Source organism: Aedes aegypti, chromosome 3 (assembly GCF_002204515.2).
Source record: "Aedes aegypti strain LVP_AGWG chromosome 3, AaegL5.0 Primary Assembly, whole genome shotgun sequence".
Lineage (NCBI taxonomy): Eukaryota > Metazoa > Arthropoda > Insecta > Diptera > Culicidae > Aedes > Aedes aegypti.
In genome coordinates, this window is record NC_035109.1 from 156,746,372 (window position 1) to 156,769,793 (window position 23,422).

At 38.9% G+C, this 23,422-nt stretch overlaps 3 protein-coding genes across 3 annotated transcripts in view; 1 reads left to right on the forward strand and 2 right to left on the reverse strand.

Moving 5' to 3' along the window:
- LOC5573884 (protein claret segregational) lies at window positions 1-15,965 on the forward strand. Its single transcript, XM_021851189.1, has 4 exons — window positions 1-176; window positions 239-799; window positions 10,670-11,667; window positions 15,146-15,965. The coding sequence occupies exons 2-4, from the start codon at window positions 259-261 to the stop codon at window positions 15,788-15,790; spliced, it is 2,184 nt and encodes a 727-aa protein (XP_021706881.1). The 5' UTR covers window positions 1-176; window positions 239-258; the 3' UTR covers window positions 15,791-15,965.
- LOC23687458 lies at window positions 15,842-16,774 on the reverse strand. The gene is made up of 2 exons (XM_011495260.2): window positions 16,246-16,774; window positions 15,842-16,181 (listed from the first exon to the last, which is right to left on the reverse strand). The coding sequence occupies exons 1-2, from the start codon at window positions 16,582-16,584 to the stop codon at window positions 15,981-15,983; spliced, it is 540 nt and encodes a 179-aa protein (XP_011493562.2). The 5' UTR covers window positions 16,585-16,774; the 3' UTR covers window positions 15,842-15,980.
- A 2,708-nt stretch (window positions 16,775-19,482) lies between these two features.
- LOC5573883 (trafficking protein particle complex subunit 10) overlaps window positions 19,483-23,422 on the reverse strand; it is a 34,015-nt gene continuing 30,075 nt past the window's right edge. Inside the window, 2 exon segments of the mRNA XM_001654863.2 lie at window positions 19,483-19,809; window positions 19,870-21,262. Coding sequence (XP_001654913.2) covers window positions 19,577-19,809; window positions 19,870-21,262 — 1,626 coding nt within the window. The 3' untranslated portion in view covers window positions 19,483-19,576.

The following is a 23,422-nucleotide window of genomic DNA, read 5'->3' on the forward strand; positions in this document are numbered from 1 at the left end:
GTGAGTGACCCGCGAAATTTTAATTTTTACTCATCTTCGACGACGCTTTCACTGGCAAAATAAACGGTCACCTGTATGCGGAAACAGAAAATAATCGTTCTCCGGATTTAAAATACGTGTTTTTTCAGAAGAAAAAGTGTTGTTTATTGTTCTATTGAAGAATATTGCAGGATTCGGTAAGTAAATCATTGAATAAAAGCCAAAAGTAGTAGGTAATGAAATTGTTTCCTATCAACAGCCTGCGAGATCAACGACACAATGATGGAGTCCAAAATACCCAAACCCAGCTTTATCAAAAAACCAACCGGAATGGCAAGTCTCCCGGGTAACGCCCGGCCTCCTTTTTCCGATTTGCTGAACGTTCCGGCCGATTTGGATTTCAACGGAAAACGGTTCGCTTCTCCCGAGCTTGTCAATGCTGCCGTTTTGAACCGTGGCAAATTGCGTCGCAGTCGCTCGGCAACCGACCTCAGCAGGCCAAATTTTCACCGACCCAAGTTTGTGCCAAATTTGGAAACCATTTCTTCGGCTAAAAGTAATCTAAATTCGGCAAGTAATTCTCAGGGGAAACAAGTTTTTAGGCCGACCAATCTACGCCGAAGTGTTTCCGCCACCGATATTAACATGAGGGTTCCCTCCAGTTTGGGTCCAGAGACGAATAACGCGGCTCAGCAATTTAAACGGCAGCTTTCATCGATAACCTCCGGATTGCCCTCGAAAGCAAGCAAAACAAACGGAACGGCAAGTGCCACGGGAAGAGTTTTTGCCACCAAATCGGTCACTTCCACAATTGCTCCCGGTAAGTATATTTATCCTACTATTAACAGTATTCAACGGAACAGTACCTCGGTGTCCCACCAGTCCGTTTTTATGAGAAAAAAAGTCGATCAAAACCGAGTACAGGGATCGATTTCAGAGATCATTTTGCACCTCCGCGGAGGAGCCAGTTTAAATCCGCTGTTGGGGAGGGGGAGAGTCACCTTTGGCAGAAACACACAAAAATTGACAGCAGCCTCAATGCTCGCAGCTTCAATGCTGAAAATGGTTTATTCAGTATAAATATTACAAATTACAATTATTATAATTACATACATTTTGGTGTTCACTCCGCACTACCAAAGAAACGGCCTCCCGAACTCTTCTCTTCCAAAGAACACTACTGACTATTTCTCTATTGCAGTGTTGCCAGTTTCACAAACAAATTCCGTCACAACATCCGCGGAGGTGCCCGTTACTTCGTTTTGCCATCAAGTAGGCTGTTGTAAAACGTCATGTAATCCTCGATACAAAATTACACATTAGTTTTCTCCTGTTTTCCCAATAATTCTGGAGCCTTTCCCAAACTTTTTCCTCGCACTATCACGTCGCATCCTTTGTCGAGTGAAACTGTGAAAAACTTTCGTCAATCCGTTCATCAGCTTCTAAGCCATTTTGTGACATACAAACACCATTCCATTTTTATTTATATAGATATATATACAGTAACCGGCGAAAAAAAAAAATAATTTTACCGTTTTCTATACAAAATGACCAGTGAGTTTGGTGACTTGGATTCTAGCTCCTATTGGGCTGAAATTTTTACCGCAACTTTAAATTTGTGCTGTGAAAAAATCACAGCATTTTGATCACCCACTTTAAAGTTATCGCAAATATACAATTACAAAAATATTGTGTCAAAAATGCTGAATTTGTGATTTTAAACTATTTTTGAATACTTATTTTTAACCTGGGATTTTTAACTAATTATGATTCGTGGTTTAACGGCTAACCAGCCGAGTGGAAGTACAACAACTACCGAAAAACTAAACATTACAAAAACTTTGCAATTGGATTAAATGGACAAATTGTTGTGAAGTTCCCCGTTTCTTCCTTTACAAAATTTAAAAAACTTTCGTCTATCATGTTATTCACAATTGAATAATCTGATCGCCGACAATTTTTAAATTATCTTCAACACCAAGTCTGCACAGTGGGCCTGGCCATTTTAATATTTGTATCCCATTACCAATATGCTACAAATATTAAGGCGAAGTAGGCCGTCATTGAAATTTGTACGCGTCGTTGATGATTGTTGCTAATTCATCTCACGATTTCGAATCAAAGAAAATCAGTTGGTTTTACACTGACACAGCTGAAAAAGTATCAGCATACTTTATGCATGTTAGTGCGTACAGTGATATATTTTCAAGTCAATATAAACTATCAGGACTGAGTTTTATCACTTTGAAATGCAAGCTGAAAAGTCATCATTGTTGCCAAAACGAATGATGGGCTACTCAGCCTTAATGTTGACAAGAAAATACCAGAAGAAATTCTGATATTTCCAGGATGCTTTTCAATATTGGCTGTGCAAGCGCTTAGAATAGAATAGAAATTGTTGTGAAGTTTTCCAATGCCTAAAATATAATGCGATCTCGGGCTAGGCATTGGATATAAATAGAAAGCGTTGTGTTTGGATGGGCATTTAATTCGAAAGAGGTGCACTTTGCGAAAAAGGACCGCGTGATTATTGAACTGAAATAGAATTCAGGTTAACTTCTGCGTTCATGAGTCCTTTCGTGGTATAGGGGTAACGCGCCCTAACTAGAGATCAGGGAGTCGTGACTTCGATTCTCACCGAGAAGGCGTGTAACTTTCTCGCAAAACTTCACATCAATTTGTCCATTTAATCCAATTGTAAAGTAGGGAGCCGGATCCTATTCTTGGCACTTTTGATTCACTTCGGCAGTGGGGTTTTTTGAAAGCTACTGAGCTCATATTTTGCCACAATGTGCGTCGTATTGAAGTGCTTCTTATTGCAAAATCTGCGACAATTCAGCCGAGAAAAACCCCCCATGCCAAAGTGAATCATGGAAGTGCCTAAGTAGCTTTGCACCCTATATGTAATGTTTAGTTTTTCGGTAGTTGTCTATTTTTGAAACTAAAGAATTTAGAGCAATATCCCTTTGGTAAAAATGTTTGACTTAACAAGAGAAAAATGAGTGTAAAACTTTTTTTTTTCTGTGAAATTCATAGTTTTTAAAATATATCAGAACCATTTGATATTTCTGCCATTTTTTTCAATATGAGACATTTGCGATAACTTCAATGTGTGTGATCAAAATGGCGTGAGTTACTGCATAAATTTCAAGTTATTTGCTAGTGACGATAGAAATTTCAGATCAATCGGAGCTCTAGGAGTCAAGATCCAAGTTTCCAAACTTGGCCGTTTTGTAAGAAAAAATGACTTTTTTTCGCCGGTTGATGGATATTTACAACCAAAGTCAACTTACCATTTAGTGGCTTAAGGTGATTATAAAACCGAGCAAACTTGAAAAGTGCACAAGTCTGGAGAATCTAACAACCGTTCGTCTTGAAAATCGATCAAATTGCTTGCTGGTGGTGGGGACCTGGGAGGGAGGCGCAGATACTACACACGAAATATGCAGCAAAGTTTTTCCAAACTGCAAGAAAAGCTTGCCAACGACACTCAACTTACCATAGTGGCTTAAGGCTAATTAGCCCGTCATTCGTTTTGGCAACAATGATTACTTTTCAGCTTGCATTTCAAAGTGATAAAACTCTTTCTCGATAGTTTATATTGACTTGAAAAAGTAACACTGTACGCGCTTACATGCATAAAGTATGCTGATACTTTTTCAGCTGTGTCAGTGCAAAACCAACTGATTTTCTTTGATTCGAAATCGTGAGATGAATTAGCAACACTCATCAACGACGCGTACATATTTCAATAGACTGGCCCTTAAACAAAAAAGTTGTAAAATTCAACGGGGCACCCCCTAGATATGTGCCTTAGGGTAAGAAAAAAGCTCTCTCAAAATTTCAACTCATTTGGTTGCTCCCCCAGCTGGCGCATTCAATTCAAAGTTTGTATGGAATATTCGTCTCAAATATATTGAAAATTGACCCTATGTCACTGTTTCGTCTCGTACACTAGTCAATCGCGTTCAATTGAGCCCAGAATGACAAATTCACTAGTTGATACGCTAATGAACATAGTTGCCGAAGGTTGTATCTGGATTTAAGCTCATTTTCATTAAGCTTTCAGTTGTTGAAAGTTAGGCTTAGATCAGCACTCCCGTACAATCACACATGTGCATGCACTTTGTGTCGCAGCTCGCCCAGCGTCATAGGTGGCTATGATGCGCTTAGTGGCTACCACCCAGCTAAGTTGAAGGAATACTATGCAATATTGCAAATCTACTTCAGATAGTTAAAACACCAACTTTATCAATTTTAATCATCATACAACCTTCTACAATATTATTTGCTATAGTATCAAGTAGTGTTTTTGACATTCTGGGTTCAATTGAACGCGATCAACCATTTTCCTGACTCAAACAGGAGATGATGTGCTGTTTTCTATGTGTTGGAGCTGAAAATCCCATATTAACTTCAATTCAATTGCGCCAGCTCATGGAACGACCAAATGAGCTGAAACTTTCAGGAAGTCTCCCTCTAACCCTAAAGAATAATCCTGGTGGTGCCCCGTGGAATTATACAACTTTATTTTTCTCCCATACTAAGGTGGGCCAGTCTAATATTTCAATGACGGCCTACTTCGCCTTAAGGTTGATGAAAATCGCTACACTCAAAAAAAATCAAACGTCATTGCTACGTGAAACATCACGTAGATCATTCCAAATTCATTTTGCCTTCACTTCACCTGACTAAGATAAAGATCACTAAGCCATTAATAACCATCAAATAGTGAATCGGTAATTGTTACTGAGGTTACCTATCGCACTCACGTGGAATTCACGTAGATGCCTAAGTTCATTTTGACACCTGCATATTGTACATACATTCGGTGTTGAGCGCAAATCCTAAGATGGCGCCCGCTTGATTTTTGCAGAACTTCAGAAGCTGCTGAACTTTAAACCCTGTGTTAGATTGATTTTAAGGTAAATATGCTTTTAATACCGAAGAATCCCTGCATTACTTCATATTTTACACCTGATTTATAACCTCTATCAATTTTAGCACGCGAAAGCTGCAACAAAACAGAACATACTCACAACATTTGGGAAACAAGATTCATAATGCTCAGATTGAATATAAAAATATCACAATCTTTTAGATTTGTTTACATTTTCCAATTGGGAATTAGTTTTCTTCCAAAGCCTATTAGAGATAAGGTTGGTCTATATTCTAGTTAATTTAATGCAAAACCATCTAGGTCCTATTAAAACGCTTCGTAAAAGCTACCGGAAAATCCAGCGCCGGTGGAATGGACGAAGTTCAAAAGTTCATGCGTTCATTCTTGGCTACCTATGATTAACGTAAGAGCTACGTGAAAAGTGCGATGGAAAAAAAACACGTATGTTTTCACGTAACAATGACGTTTGGATTATTTTGAGTGTAGTTTTCTTTTGTTGTGTACCAGAATAAAAGATGCTTTCGTGACATTATTTTTGAAGATGCATGAAGTGATTCTCATTCGATTTTTGTCACCTTTGATGAAATGTAAAAATATATTTTGCTCAATTACGCGCTTTTACCATGTTTGTCCATTGTTCAAGATCCTGGCTCACAGTAACAGTTCGTGAATCTCGGCTCACTCAATTGACGTACATAAATTTCGCATCGGTTTCTCCCTCCCAGGTGTCATCAACGCAGAGCGTTGTTTGGTTTTCAAGACTTGTGCTCCTGAAAAGTCGAGATTTGGCTTCGTTTTATAACCATCCTGAGTATGTTTTTTGCATAGTTTACTGGTTTAAGTTTAATGTAATGTTTTCTATGTTTGAACCGATTGAAAGTTATAATAAGTCAATTAATTGTTAGTGTTGTTAATTTGAAAAAAAAAAGGATTTAAGGCTATCCATGAGGACTTTCCGCGATAGGACTGACAGCTAAAAGTGTGCATGCAACTGAAGCGAAGGGGTAAACAAAGCATGCGAGTGTTATCAGAGCTTTACTTTTTCTTTTGTAATCGAACGGTCACTCCAATCGCGAAACGTCAAAAACTCATGGTAAACAAAAAACCAGCTGATCGCAGCTGTCTCATGGATTGCCTTATTAGAGTAAGGTAAAAAGGTGTAATACGCCCCCCTTAAGTAAAAACTGCCCTTTTGCTGTAACAAATGCATCACTTCTAAAGTTTTTTATGTCATTGAGCGGTATGAATAAAATGTAGTAAAGTTGAGTTTACTACATTCTCGATAGTAAACGCTATATGTGGAACACGAGTGGAACATATTTGTGTCATTTTCCTTTCTACACCTTTCGAACATACTACAAACAACGCGTTGCTATGAATAAAGGTAGCATTTACTACAAAGCTACTGGTAGTTAGCTTCAGAGGTTGCTACTCATGCTTTGAGATTGAGAAATTGAATGGAATAATTTACTTTTACGTAAAATCATGGGAAAACGACATGAGTTTTGATATTTCGGAAGGTATATTAAGTTTTGCTTAGGAATTCTGAGGTTACGCCCCGCCAATTCTGAGATTCCGGTAAAATTATCGACTGTAGCAATTTGTAATATCCGTGTGAATTCTGGCATTACGATAATTATGTTATTTTCTAGGAATTTTTGGATGTCGGAGTGAATTCAGATATTTATGAAGTCTTGCATAATCTGAGATAACGCCCCAAAAGCCATTGGTAACCACGTGTGTAGCTCGTTGTTTCTGAGCAAATGAATGAATAAGCATCCAAACCAACACCACCGGCAGGTAGAGAATGATCCTTTCTTCACCATAGAGTTGTTTAATAACGTGTAAATCTTTTCAAATGCTCAGAAACAACGAGCTACACACATGGTTACCCATGGCTTTTAGGGCGAGATCATAAGTTATGCGAGAAGTAATTTTACATGTAAATTCTGATATCTCAGATTTCCTTTGGAATTCCGGAATTCCTGTAGGAACTTTGGGATTCCGATAGGAATGTCGAATTTTTAATGATAATTCTGTAATTTTAAAAGCCACTCTAGGAATATTGCGGAAATATTAGAAATCTGGTAAAAACTCTAGAATTCGGGTGGGAATGGGATTCCGGTAATTAATCTCTTTGAATTCTGTGGGTATCTTTGAGACGATATTTCTGTAAGAATCTATGAGATTGCGGTGGGATTCCTGCGAATTATTGTGTGAATATTTGGAATTCTGAAAATCAATCTTTGAAATTATTGTAAAACCTTTAAGATTCCGTCGATGTCCAGTTCCGTTGGAATTTCAAAGCAAAGCTTTAATATAAACCTTTTGAATGTCGGTAAATATTTTCTAGATCGCAATGGTTTTTTTTTTGTGAAATCGATAAGAATTTTAATAATTTCAAAGGAAACCCTGGTGTTTTAGGGGAGATCCTTATTGAATTCTAACGACTACCATCAGTGTCACTACAATTCCCATAAAAAACTCTACAGTATACATTCTAGAAATTCCAAGGGTACTATCAGAAACCCCGCCGAAATAACGAGAATATCACAATAACACTTAGAATTTCCGGAATTCAACATGCTGTTAAGAAAACACACGGGGAGCATCAAAATTCTTCCGCAATTTCACCAGAATCTATCTAGTGATTCCTAGTTTGATAGCGGTAATCTAAAGATCTCTTCATAGATTTTAAGTTTAAATTAAAAAAATCGTCAATCACTGGCGTTGGCGAAGACCGAAAACCACCCAGAAAATTCTTTGATGTACCATCATCATAAAATCATACACGTAAAGAGAATACAAGACTAATAGCAAAATTACACTACAAATCTTGTCAAATTTCAGCACCTTCATACTTTTGTGCAAATTGTCGCGTAATCGATTAGATTACATGCATTTGTATTAATTCAAGCGTCACTCTAAATAGATTTGTTTTGCCTGTGGATTTGTCTTTAAGTGCAGAATCACACTGCATTCCGAATGGAAATTTCTTAACGTGCAGCATCAGTCACTTCTACCCGTATATGCCTATTCAAATGACGTCTCAAATCAGCTGATCGGGAAGCACTTTGACATTTCTTCTATGAAAATGACAGGCCCGTGTTAGCACCGGTCCTCCACCGATGTAAACAAATGCATAGACGGATCTGTCACATGAAAAGGCCTATGTAGTATAAGCTCATGTTCGAAAGCAGTACGTACTGCATGTTCGAAAGGCTTTTTATGCATACCAAAAGTGTAGTAAACTTTGTGGATTTTGTTTTTGAGTAGATGCTACATGTAGTAGAGTTCAACGCTTTTTATTCATACCACCCAATGATTCATCACTCTTCGGAAGACACAAGAGTGTTTTGACTTTTTGTTTTGCTAGGTATCTAACAAGTATTTTCTCAAGGTTATTGCACAGAAAAACAGACGTAACACTTAGAACAAATCTCGATCAAAATCATAGTCGCGAAATCATGTACGCCCAATGCTAAAAACACTGTAGTTGGCCGATGGACCAACAGGTGGCGGTAGTGTGTAAACGTCAAACACGAACAAAAACGACGCGAGCGCTGCGGGAGGTCGATTGACCACCTACCCAATATTTGAATCGATCGCTAAAAAGTTGGTCGATAGACAGCGATGAGAGCGTGACGTCTGTTTGTCTGTGGTTATTGTTTGCAGTCTTCCAACAAAAACCACAGTAGGGATCCTCTTTGCAAGACTGTCTCTTATACAGTTAAACCTCCATGAGTCGATGTTCCATTACTCGATATCGACTCATGGAACCATACTAAAAATCAAATTTCATGATTACTATGATGGTCCGCTCGAACAGCTTTCCTTAGCATTGCTGTTCCATGACTCGATATTTCCATGAGTCGATGGTCCCTTCAATATCGACTCATGGAGGGATGACTGTAATTACATCAGCATCTCGTCAGGAATCAACCAAAACGAATCCTTTAATCTAACGAGGGTTTCAACATCCATGTATTTATTTGGTCCAGAGAATCCCGCAACAATCTTGCCAGCAATTTACCAATGATTTTTAAAGAAATCTGTTTAGAGTTTGGTCACGATCACGATAGGAAATTACTAAGAACGCCAAAAACATCCTACACACCTAAATTATTCTACGGATTCCTGTGAAATCTCAACAGCTGAACAGTTCGATGAAATAAATTAACGGAGTACGGTCAATTTTTATAGTATTCGGTAAAAAATCACCGTAATCCGTTGAATTCCGACGAAATACGGTGTTTTATTTCATCGAACTGTTCAGCTGTTGAGATTACGGTGAAATTCACCATAGTGTATTTAGTGAGTAAGAAAGTCAAAAGTGTATTTCATAGAATATAGAAAAAATATTCGAAGTTCGCTTAAAGTATTTTTGGAGATTCACCAAAGATCATGTAAGGAAATGCCGCTGGGATTTTTTTAATCATTGCGTCACAAATAATTTACTGAGAATGTCTTTGAAAGTTTCGCAAAAAAAACTTCCGTTAAGTTTCCATTGAGGTCTCGTCATAATTTACTAAGGACCTCGCTAGAAATTCATGGAGAATCCTACAAAAAAGTGTGAGATGCTATGCGGTCGTGCGTTTCGGCCATGATTTTTCTAAATATTAAAAAAATAACTGAAATGTCAACCAAAAGGTCGCAGCGATAATACGCCTAACACAGGGAAAAAAACTCCAGTGAAATTTCAAATCGAACTTTTGGAGAACATCTTCTTTTCATTCAAGCTTTCTCATTTGATGGTAACTTTGAGTACCAAAAATATGGCAAGACAAGGAGATAATACCTCATGCGATGCATCAAAATATTCCACAAAGATAAGACAGATTTATGTTCTCATGATTGCTACCATCTTTGCTGAAACTAATCGGATTTCCGGAACGTTCTTTCATTCCGATAGTGATAGAATTCTGTGAGAATACATAAAGGATAATAGTTTGTTTTTTTTTTTTTCTTTATTTAGATTTCCTGCTTGTGCTTTTGTACGAGCCCAAATGATTCTATTAACCCGTATAGGCCTGAGTGAAAGAAAAAAATACCAAAACTCTCACTCACTCACTAAACTTTCGCCTTTCTTCATTTATAAATCAAATTTTGAAAATGTTTGCAGCTACTATCGATTGATTTTTATTGAAATTTTGTTTAACTTATACGTTTGTTTATTTTTTTGGGCAAAATTTTTTAATTTCTATTCTACTCTATATACCAAATATAAGTTATCGGAATATAACGTTACCTCGAAAGTCATAACTCTGAAGTAAAACAATTGGTGTAAAAGACTATGTGAGGTTGTAGTCAATTCACGAATATAGAAATCGGTGTGATGGTGATGTCATTGGTTTTCGAATTAATGGCTACCTAGTCAGCTTTTGAAGCAAAATGCCATGAGTTCAATCCCAGAAACGCGATTTAAGAAAAAAAAAAATAAAGTCACAACATTGATCCCACCTATTCTAATAGCCAGCTAATATAGTGAAACCTCCATGAGTCGATATTGAAGGGACCATCGACTCATGGAAATATCGAGTCATGGAACAGCAATCCTTTGGAAAGCTGCTTCTAGGGACCATCATAGTAACCATGATATTTTGTTTTTAGTATGGTTCCATGAGTCGATATCGAGTCATGGAACATCGACTCATGGAGGTATCACTGTATAATTGATAGATGAGAATTTCTTTAAATTTGAACGAAAAAACTTGTATAATGGTACAATTATATAAGACTGTTTTTTTGTTCTTCATTTGTTCTTAATTTGTACTGTTTTTATCTTCTTAGCTTCTGGTCAGCCTACCAGTAAGAAGCCGACGACCGCATTCAAAGCCAAGGTAGTTCCCACAAAAACAGCTTCGGTCAATTCCAGTGCATCCAGTGAAAAGTCCAGCTCTTCCAGTGGCGGAGCGGCCAAAAAAGTGATTAACAAGCGGATTCCGCCATACGACTACAAGGCCCGATTCCAAGATTTGCTAGAAAAACACCAGGTCCTAAAGGAAAAGCTGGAAAATCTCCGCCAGGTGAATTCCGATTTGGAATCGCTACCGCAAAAATATGACGATTGTCTCAAAGAGTTGAACAAATTGAAACAAGATCACGAAAAACTCAACGCGGAACACGTTTCGGTCGTTTCGGAAAATGCCAGCCTCAAGTTGAAGAATGTGTCCCTTTCTACAAGTCTAAACGAAACAGAATGTGAGCTGCGATTGCTCAAAGAGCAGTATAACGCGGCCGACACAGAGCGCCATCAACTTCGGGAGCTAGTAAAATCCCTTCAAGAGAAATCATCTGCTTTGGAGCAGCAGAATGAAGCCCTGCGGGAAGACAACGACAAGAAGGCCGAGATTCTGTTCCGGGCCAACATCGAGCGAAAGGATCTTCACAACACAATCATGGATTTGCGGGGTAATATTCGTGTTTTCTGTCGTGTCCGGCCACCACTCGTTTCCGAAGCTGATCGATTGGAAAGCGCGTGGAAGTATCTGGACGAGCAGTCGCTGGAAATCGGGGCAACTGATGGAAGCAACAAGCGGATGGAGTTCAGCTTCGATCACGTGTTCCATTCGAAGACAACACAGGAGGACATTTTCGAGAATGTGGCTCCTCTGATCCAGTCGGCTCTGGATGGATACAATGTGTGTATTTTCGCTTACGGACAAACCGGGAGTGGCAAAACTTACACCATGGATGGCGTGACGGATCACCTGGGCGTTATTCCACGAACGGTGGATTTGATTTTCAACGCCGTCGAGGACTACAAACGACTTGGATGGGAGTACGAGGTAAGTGTTCAGCAGAATGTTATTATTATTGTACTATCAGACTGGTTCTAAAACAAAATTTAGCGGGTTAGTAGATCTGTGCCGAAAAGTTGTGCAAAAAATATAAGGTCGAATCTCCACAACCCGATTTTTTATAACTCGATATACACTCCAACCTCTTTTTACGACCGTTTTTTACCGACGGTTCGTTTTACGACCGAAATACAGATTAACGACTGTTTTTATAAATGATCATTATCTTAAAAAGTATTCAAAATAGAGGATCATGATGTTCAGCAAAATTGTTCAGTAGTTCAAGGGCTAACATATGGTGGTCTTTGAGTTGCGGAATTCTGCCACTAGGTGGCGCTAGTGAACATCGAAATTTTGTTTTGCGGATATCTCAGGATCCTGACCACTTAGAGAGATGGCGTCTTCGACAAAGTTGTTCAGTAGCTCAAGGACTATCATTATAAACGCTATGAGGTTCAAAATTTTGCCATCAGGTGGCGCTAGTGAGCATGAAACTTTTATTTTGCGGTTATCTTAGGCTCCTGGCCACTTAGGATCCGCATTTTAGTGCACAATTATGTTTGATTTCTACTTTTCAAGAATTAAAACGGGTTAGTATCCAACAAATCTATAACCGGTTCTTCCGGGCATTACGTCCGAATGGCCACATCCGGTGTATTTTAAACGGTGCATAACTCTACATTTAGAATGTTGAATATCAGATCTTAATGATTTATGCAAATTAAAATAATTCTCATTGCAAATGAAAAAGGTAACTTGGCATGTCCCCAAAAATAGCCCTTTTTTGCCCGACTTGACCCAGTGACCCACCGGAATAACTCCGGCCACAGGAATATTTCCGAGTGCTTCTGGCCACTTCCAGAAACTAGAAATGTGGGCCAGTGAACTGACAAAAATCAATTGAATCCTTTAAGAATCATCTGAGCGGTGAGGGTTTCAGTATGTTTGCTTTCACTCAGGCCTATAGGGGTTAATAGGCCCAGATGTTGAGCAGGGAAAGCAATCGGACATTTAATTGCATCCAGAAGTCTACCTTGTAAGGAGGAGCCCATCTAGACGTTGCATTTTTCAAAAACATAATTATAAACCTGATTTTTTTACGATCGATTTTTTTTACGACCCCCCCATAAGCGGTCGTAAAAAGAGGTTGGGATGTACTCTAAAACTCGCTAGATTTTCCTAACATCGTGCTCTCTATAAGTCGATATTTATAAAAATCGATATCTCCACCAGTCGATGTCACGTGAGAGTTAAATTTCTCTCCATAACTCCATATCTGTTTTAAAATCATTCTTATTTTAGGAAACTATCTAATTCTTGTTTGGAGGTGAATATATACTAGCAAGATGTAATAAAAGTTGAAAAACATGAGAATAAAAATGTATTGTCAGTAAAATCAACTTGATTTGCCGAACATTTCGAAAACAGTTTTCAAATCATAGTTTGTAAAATACTATCAACAAAAAGTAGTTTACGGAATCCCTCCCCTTGGTTATGCGACCTTGCCGCGATGGGAGGGCATAATCCATTAGCCCATATGATAGAAACCAAAGGCGTAACCTGTAGTGGTGGTATCACATTTTGGCATTTTTGCTTAAAGACGCGTCATAATTTATATGGCATAGACGCAATAATATCTCGGATGTGATCCAACGGACATTCTGTGTCATTGATAGAATTGATGCCCATTTCAAATAATTAATCTATTCGAAGTGGACATTAATACTATTGGTGCCGATCAGTTTGCCTTTTGCTAACCTGAATGATCCGTAGCCACTCTTACTATTAGCTAGCTAGACATATCGTTATCATATTCGCCGTAGGGAATATTACTCTGAGGAAAATTACTAGTAGATTCACTGAGTAGAAATAAGTGGCGACAATCTTATTTTAATATGGTTTTTAAATTGCCATAATAAGAAATACCTCTTTTGTAACAACTGTATAAATAATCTGATTCCAGCTTCATTTTCGCAAAATTTACATGTAGAAAGTAGGCGTTGTGAAGCATTGCATTTGCCACCGAAAAGTGAATCTTGTAGGAGACTGTAATAGAAGCCTAACTAAGGTAACTTTACCCTTAAATATTCACTATAAAAATGACTATGGAAAGTAAGACGCTGAGATCGATCGTTGGGGTACACTTGCTAGTTTCGAGAAATTGTTGAACAGACAAGGAAAGTGACTTTTTTCTTTAAGGATATATGAACGCGAAGACCTGAAATTAACTAGAACTACTACTGAACAGCCTAATTTTGTTAATACTTGACGACAATTGACATTTTAGACTCAAATCTTACGTAAAAGACAGGAGTAATAAGAATAGCACGTAAATGACAAATTATCCAAAACCATTTCGACTAAACAATATTAGTAATGACACTACTATTTCAAAAAATTCTAATGGAGCTGCTGATTTTCACAACGCTTCCTTTTCTCAGAAGCAAGGGAATATGGGTATTTAAAAAAAACTATCACGTCACAATACTAATAAAAAAACAGTGTTCATGTGGGCACCATAGCATAGTCCGTCTGAGTATTGGTCTTGGTAGAGGGGAAACTTGGCAAAAGCCAGACCGAGGGTTCAGCCTTGACAAGTTAAGCTGTCAGTCAGCTCCAACTGAATACCACACAAAAAAAAAACAAATAGTAGTTTACGGAACAAGTTGCAGAATGATGATTTTTACAACACGAGTCGCGAATTATAATTACTACGAGTGCTGTAAAAATCGAGTTGTGCAACGAGTTACGTACAACATTTTTTGCGATTTCGTAGAAGACTACTTGAGGGTATCAGAAATTATATCGGAATGCATTGACCATTATTTTACAATTTATGAAAATGGTTTGTGTAATGATTCATTACGCAACTCAATACAGTTGCGTAATGAGAAAGCGTTGCGTAATGAATCATTACAGCACTGGTTTCAGTTGCGTAATGACTATTCCCGCACTGTATACTTCAGTGCAGGCAAGTAGGCCGTTTCATGACTGATTGGCGTGATGATAAACAGCCTATTACGATGAGAAATTACAAAAATAATATTTCATTCTTACAGAAGCGATCATATATGTATTAGTAATAGACATTTGATCCTTCGATTTTGTGATATTTTGTGTCAGTATATTCCATAACTCGATAATCGAATTCTATAAATCGATGGTCCCTTGCATATCGAGTACTGAACGAAGAAATATCATAGATAGTTAGTTATGGAGAGTCGACAGTATATAGTATATTCTGAGTTTCATCGAACGCTACTAATCTAAACGGATAATGTACAATTTTCAATACCTTTAGATTTAAAATCTCATTCGTACTTCAATCATGGAACAACTAAATACGAGTCCTCTACTAATGCAAAGCTTGGTGTGTCCTGTAGAACTCTACAACTTTTCTTCCATATCAAGCTGGTATGGTAGTCATAATATATAACACTAACAAAAAATATATAATTTTTTACAGATTCGTGTGAATTTCTTGGAAATCTACAATGAAATTTTGTACGATTTGCTGGATTCATCCGGTACCACGAAGGAGCTGGAAATTCGCATGGCAAACGCAAAGAACAAAACCGACGTTTACGTATCGAACATCATCGAGGAAACCGTTCAAACTAAGAACCATTTGCGGCAGCTAATGTCAATTGCCAAATCGAATCGAGCCACAGCCTGCACGGCGGGAAACGAGCGGTCGTCGCGATCGCACGCAGTTACGAAAATTCAGCTAATCGGTACCCATCGAGAAAAGACTGAGCTCAGTATTGGTTCCATCAATTTGGTCGATCTGGCTGGTTCTGAAAGCCCGAAGACGAGCACCCGCATGGACGAAACTAAGAACATCAATCGATCGCTCAGCGAACTCAGCAACGTTATCTTGGCACTGGTGCAGAAAAACGAACACATCCCATACAGGAATTCTAAACTGACGCACCTTCTCATGCCCAGTCTGGGCGGTAACTCCAAAACGCTGATGTTCGTCAACGTTTCGCCCTTCCAGGATTGCTTCAACGAAACCGTCAAATCATTGAGGTTCGCTTCCCAGGTGAATGCTTGCAAGATGCAAAAAGTCAGGAAGAACAAAATTTTAAACAATTCGAGCATATTTTGAGCACTGGTTTCTTGTTCGTTCTAATCGATTTTTACAAAGACAATTATTCTATTCGAGTTATAAGTTATATGTATCTTTTTATATTTTGAACACTCTAATTTAACACATACCTCTACCAAAATCTAGACTACCACTAAAATTGTTCAATAAATGTTTATTCCTTACTAATCACGTATTTGCACTCGTACCGTTATTTCGGGATATTATCGCTGGTCTGTACAGGCGGCAATGGTTGGTTCAAAAGCACTTGACATTTCTCCACGGTGTGATCAAAAATTTGCAGGGCTAGATTGAAGACCAGTATCAGGATATACAACACCAGACTTGTATAGTAGAGAATCTTTGAAGTAAGGCCTTTTTCCAAAATGTATCGGATAGGAAGAAGAGCGGTCTAAAAAATAATAAAATTTATGGTTATCACTATGACTAAGCTGAAAGGAGCGTAGAAAACATACCACGAGTACAGCGGAGATCAGAGATAGCGTTGTTAGAATGTAAAACATTGGCCCCAGTTCCGGTCCTACGGTAAACAGCAGATACAGCTGCTGCAGATTGACGGCCAAAATGGTCGTCAGTCCTGCGTAGCTGTGCAAGTCGATTTTCTGAGCGAACTTTCCTCCATTGCCATCAACTACGTCATTCGCATCAGGACGAACAGTGTTCAAAGGAATATCTTCTGCCGGAGGATTTCCACTACGGTTCATGGCTATTTGCGTACTGCGCATACATTTCGTTTTTATTTTTTGGGGACAAAGCACAACTTGCATTGGTTGGTGCAGTTGCAATATTATCATTCGATAAGATAATGGCAAAATTTCGATACCCCAGTATTACTTATCGAAACGAGTCTAGGTAGGTAGTGTCATTGAACTTGGCAATAGGGGAATCCATTCACCAATGCTGTTCACTATCTAATCGATAATATAGAATACAGGCCAACGATGATGACGCTTTTTGAGGCACTCACGTTTACTATTTTGACTTTGTTTTTAAAAATCAGGCATCCCTAAAGTGCATAAATTGATGGAATAGGATGGTAATCGAAAGAAAAAACAATATCGAATTTTATATCAAGGGGCTATCCATAAACCACGTGAAGATCGCAGTAGGCGTTGCCCGTGAACGGTCGTGTTTTGTTTTGCTCCACGTTTTTCGCGATTTTGCCGATGATTTAACTAGTGCTACGCCATCCGCATTTCAATTCATACGTGAATAGTGAAACAAAAACTTTGATATTAAATAATGAATAACCTTTTCGGACGCGTTTAGTACGATGTTGTGTTGTGTTAAGTGATAACGTTATATTAAATGCGTGAAAGTAAGGATTAGATATGGTGGTGTTAAAACATGTACGCAATGTGGTCTAACAATGACAAATGATGTATGCTTCACGCGGAGAAAGAAATACCCAATCGATTGCTGATGGGATTTGATAACAACGCCAAATTTGATGGATTTTGGTGAGATTGTTCTGATTCGACTCAACGCCTATAATAGCAACAAGTTCATCATATCATCCACAACCGCCTACGTCGGCGGGTCATGCTGATAATCACGATATGATGCAGATAATCATATTGAGCGTTTCCTCTTTTGGTCAATGGCTCCTCAGGAAGATGAACCAATTGAGAAGTTCGCTTCGAGGGTTCAAATGAAAGCGGGAAAACTTGTTTTGGAAAGATTGCTCTTGAAATTCGTCATATTGCTATTATCGACAAGATAATTCAATATGCAACAGATGATCTGCGCCAAAAGGCCTGGAGAAGGAAGTATTGACCCTCGATGATACTACAAAAATCGTGAACGCATTTCAAGCGGTGCGTTATCAATCTGCTAAAATGAACAGCAAAAAAAAAGAAAAAGTAACAATCAATAATGTCAAATGATCATATGCCAGTTCCAACACTCCTACAGAAGATAAGAAGAAATGCCTACGTTGTGGATATAGATCTCATCGTCCTGAAAATAGATGCCCCGAATCCAACAAAACTTGCTTACAATGTGGAATAGTAGGACATTTCCGTACGGTATGTCGATCGAAGCAAAAGTCACAGTCCAACGATGATTGGGTAAGTCGAACCAGTTCTATTTTTGTTTATGTTATATTATTTGGGATTCAAATCTCCAGGGTACTCGGAATCGTAAGCATAGTTTTACGGCTACCAGAGACAAATATCGCTAAGAGAAACTCACTAGAAATGTTTTTAACGTCAAAGAAAATAGCAGTGATGAATCACCAGAAGACTTGCCGGTTTACAATGTGGGAAATGGAGAAGATGAAGACATTCAATGTCGTGTATGTGGTGTCCAGATCACTATGCTCATTGATTCTGTTTCTAGGCACAACCTTATCGACGATACAACATGGGAATTGATGAAATTGCGGGACGTGAAGATAATCAACCAAAGAGTAGACACCGATAAACGATTCTTAGCATATGGTCGCATACCCTTGAAGCTTATTACGACTTTCAGTGCTGAGCTCAAAGTTGATGATAACGGCGATTTATTGAAAACAAGAACATCTTTTCATGTCATTCAAAAGGGTCAACAACCACTTCTAGGAAAAGTGACAGCTCAAAAATTGGGAGTTCTGAAAGTTGGGCTACCTAGCACTCACTTTTCATCAATCAGGACAATTGAAAGTTTCACAAAGGTTTTTCCTAAAATGAAGGGCATAAAATTGAACATTCCTATCGATAGAACTCCTCCCGTTATTCAACTGTTGAGACGCTGCCCGATTCCTATGTTGGAAAAGATAGAACAAAAACTGAACAAAAACAGTTGTTGAGGAAAACATTGAGAAACTTTGTTCATAACTCCAGATGAACATTTGGGCAAAATTTTGAGAATGAGTTTTGACGTAGTCATTGAAAAACGTTTATAGAGGAATCCTAAGGGCGAGTAAATAAAGATCCCATGTTCAAAATTATTTCCACATTGTTTAAAAATGTGTAGAGGAAACCTTCCTGTTACATTTATTCAATACAGATATTTGGAAATTATCTCTAGCAATCTAGACCAGAATGACGCTTCTTCAGCAGTGAGCAGTTTTTCTAACCACATTCATGCGACAGCTTGAGAGTGATATTTGGAAATATTTGAATGCCTACTTACAGACACCTTTACAATTAAAATTTTCATCAAAATATGTTTACTGTAATCAAAAATAAAGTTTAAAGTTCTCACACAATTCTGAAAGAATGAACTAAGGATTTTTTTTTCATTGATTCCGCTACATTTTTTCTGCTATCTGTTTTCATTTTTACGAATGTTACAAAAAAAACCACAAATAAAATCAAAAATTGCATCCCTACTTTTACCGATTGAATTTTTACCAGAAGCATCAATTGGTGGAATCCTTGAGAAAATTTATATGTACCAAAGAGATTTTGCAAATAATTTCTTACAGGTTTCTTAAAAAAAAAGTCTGACGGCACTTTCGTGAAAAAGGAAACGCTATAATATGTTAACACTGTTTATTTTATGGGAACGTAACTATTGATAACAATTTCGGGATCAAAGCACAATTGTGGAATACCTTGGGCGTTAACGGGTTAATGCATTAAGAAGGTTAAAGCGGTTGTTTAGATTTGTGGAAACATTCTACCGTATTTTTGCGAATTTCGGTAACAGAGGGACTTCTTCATGACAAAGAGAATAAAGCTGCCGAAAACAAAACAAATCACACACTAGATGCATAAAGTAGCAACTACTATATTTTAATACGGTGCGATTTTTATATATAACGTATTACAATATTTGATAAGCAACACACTCTCGGAATTATGCTTCTACATTACTACTAGCCAGTACGTGGATCTGCATGCTCTTGGTCGAGTTATAAATCTGCCCCGGAGGGAACGGTTGCAGTCGAGGATGTGCGTCCATTTTGGAGGACTTGTTCGCCGAAATGTACTTCGACAGCCGTATGTTGGGCAAAGGCAAGAATCCCGCCGTCAGTGGCAAAACGTCCAGCGTGATGCTGTGACTGTCGACGTCTTCCATCGAAATGACGCCTGAAAAAAAAAGGGAAGTGTGGCGTTACAGGTCTCTGCAATTGGTTAAAACTAGCTTACCTGCCGTTCTTCCCACGACGACCCACATGTTCTGATCGGCAAGAACTTCGTACATCAGATCGGAAAATGGATTGGCGTGCACCTTGGAGATTCGCAGATTCAAATGGCAAACCGAGTTAACTCGACACAGCTCGGATGGTTCGATTTTAGCGCAGATGGTGAACAAAGTCGTATAATCCATCACGTCGAACGTGACTGAGTACGGAATGTAATATCGGATGTCCTCCGGAAGGCTAGCATCAGCGAACTTCATTCTGTAGTCCACATGTATAACGGGAAGTTCGCTTTCGGCTTTGAGTGCTTCGACCTGGATCTCGTAGAGGTACGAAATAGATACGGTTTTGCTCATGATGATTTCGTTTTGTGATTTGGGATTGATGTCGATGATGGTCACTCCTTCAGCAGCACAGGACATCGAAGCATCTTTAAGAATGAGTTTGTGATCGCTGACCCCCTTTAGAATGACTTGCAAGAACTTTCTCGCACCTGAAGAGTGCAAACGGCAGGAAGCAATCATTGCCGGTAAAAAGTGTAGAGGGATTTGAATTTCATTACGGCTCCAAGGAACCTGGAGGGTCACTTTTTGTTCGATGGGTTTCTCCTCACGCCTGCCAGGCAAATCGCAAAGGGCTTCTAAATCGATCGTTCGTTCTTCAAATGATTCAAAATTCTGCAAATTGACCACAAGCTCTCGTTCGAAGGTAGATTTCACAACGGTTTCATCTAAACTGGCAATTCTCATTTTGAGGTTCTTCGAACATTTAAGTACTATACTTGCGTCCTTAGGGAAACGAAAACTGCCTCCGGAAACGATGAGTTTTACTGGTTGTTCGACTCCTGCTATCAGGTTCATAAAATTCAGAACGGCTGATGAAGCTTTAGTAATGATTTCAAAACTGGGCAACCCTTGTGGTAGACTTTCTGATAGGAATTCTACATTGTCCAGCTGTACAGCTAGTTGATTGAATGACCAAGAACCGACACGCTTGGCTTTTGATTGCAGTTCGATCACATTTAGTCCAGGCTGGAGCAAAACTTTCTCGACGCTTACACAGTTGGTAAAATCCGAACGTTGGGTTGGAGATATCTTACGCCGAGTGCTGCTAGTCCTTCGGACCGGTTGCTTAGCTTTATTGTCACATGCAACCGAAGCGCAACTTAGACTGCGATCCTGCTTGTAGTCCAAGTGTATGGATATTGGCAGCAACGCAATTGGTTCGATCAACGTTGCACTTGAAGGCGAACCATCGGTCGGTTGTTTCGGGTTCATTTCGAACGAAAGTAACACTTGCTGGCAGAATATCTCTCGGGGAAAGCTGCTTGCTATTTTTAAAGTAACCGTCACTATGTCGTCCTGTATAATAGAGGTTTGCTGGATTCCGATGTCCAATATCTGTAAGGAGAGGAAAAAAAGAGTGAAAGATATATTATATCAATAGTTTATTATAACTGCTTTAACCTTCCTTAGTGCCTAATGTTACACATTGTGACTTATGGTCGTTTTCGACCCGAAAATTCAAACTGCTCGCAAAAATCAGTGTATTGACCAAGTTCAGTTCTGTTGCGCTCAAATGAAAAGCACCCATGTCTAGTTTCAGAAACCCTCCCGGAGGTCCGGATTTGGTCACTGTGACCACCGGCAACCCGTTACATCTAAAAAAAAGTCCCTTTGGAGAACCTTAGTTTGACAATCTGTAGTTTCGTAACTAAACAAGCAATCTGAACCGTCCTCATATTGTTGAATAGGTATTCACGTGGACTGTGAATGGAGACTATCAAATTATCAAATCAAATCATTAAGTTATTCATACCCGGTTTCGGAAACCCGGAACATCTGAAAAGTAAGTTTCCATCGCAGTTTTGTATATGTTATTCACATCGGTACTATTCGGTTGATGGATATTTTGGCATAAAGTTTCTCTGTAATAAGTAACTTCTTCTTCTTCTCTTCTGTTGTTGGTTGGATAGGTGACAGCGACCATACATCCATCTGTTTCTTTTACGTCGATTTGACAGCCCACCCCTGTAGCTGCTGAGCAGCGTCTTGCTCTCAGTAGGCGGTATAGCTGATTAGCTCATCAGCCTTGCCTATCGTGGTTTGTTTTGGTCTGAAGGTTTTCGTGCTTTTTGTGTTTGGAACTATTTTTCGATCATTTTATATCTTTAGTTGTGCTTTCTTTAAAAAATCGACAACTTCCCGAAGAATTTTAATATCCTTCGCTTCGAATAGCTGTTTTGTATTTTGAAATTTGCCATCATAGTCATATTTTTTTCTAATTTGCGAGTATTGTTTGCAGTGTAGTACAAGATGTTCTGCTGTTTCCGTCTCGTCGCAGAAATCGCAGTTTGGACTGTCTTTTAGCTTCATTTTGTGAAGCCAGTATTTACTGTAGTCATGTCCAATTAGCAGCCTGTTCAGAGTTCTCGTTTCAACATTGTTGAAGGGTAAATTGTAATACCATGGCTTTTCCTTGAATTCTGGTTGAATTTCAAAGAACTTTTTCCCTTTTTCCTTGGCATAGTCTTCATACCAGGCGTTGACTTTTTCTTGTTTTATTTTCAGCAATTGCAAAAAAGCATCCTTCAACATAATCGGGTGTTCCAAGAGTTCTCCATGTTGTGCTCCGTGTTTAGCCAAGGAGTCGGCCAAATCGTTTCCGCCAATCTCGATGTGACTCGGGATCCACTGGATATCGACATTCCACTCCCGGCAGGTTCGGATGATTTCATCTGCTATTTCGCTCCTCTCTGAGTCCCTTTGACTGTGCTCGAGTAGCGTACAGGACGATAGCGAATCCGTGAAAATCACTACATTCCGCGTCTTATATGCTTTTATCTCGTCGGATGCCACTTTAATTGCCAATAGTTCAGCCGTCATGATGGATGTTTGGTGTTCCAGTCTAAGCGCAATCCTTTTATTCCGGAACTCCACGAAGACTCCGATTCCACAAGTACCATTGAAAATCGATGCATCGGTGTATATTTTTGGCCTGGTCCTATATTTGCCGTTAATCAGCCCCAGCACCATCTGCTTCATTACCCTTGGATTAGTATTTTGTTTCTTGATTACGGTTCCTATGTTCATATTGATACCTATGTCTTCTGACTCTGGATGAGACTCAACCATCCGGATAGGACTGATGCTCTTGAAAACGCTTTGGTGTTCTAAGTACTGTTTTTCTAGGTAAGTCAACCTTTCATTGTCCCCTTCATATTCATCAAGCTCTCGCAGTTGTTCGTAAACTGGATTTTGGTGTGCAATAATTTTTGCAATTTCTCTACATGTTATATATTCGCTTCGTATATCCCATGGCTCTTGACTCGCTACTGCTAACAATGAGTTTAGAGGTGTCGTTTTGCTACACCCGGTGACCTTTCTTAGGCATCCATTTAGAGCTGTCTGAATTGACTTCCTGTTTGTTGCTGATGCGTTATTGACTACGGATGACCCATACTCCACACAGCTTCTGACCAGAGCGTTGTACACTAGGTTCATTGTTTGAGGGTGACCACCGTTACGAATGCTGGATATTACTTTCAACATCTTGAGGCG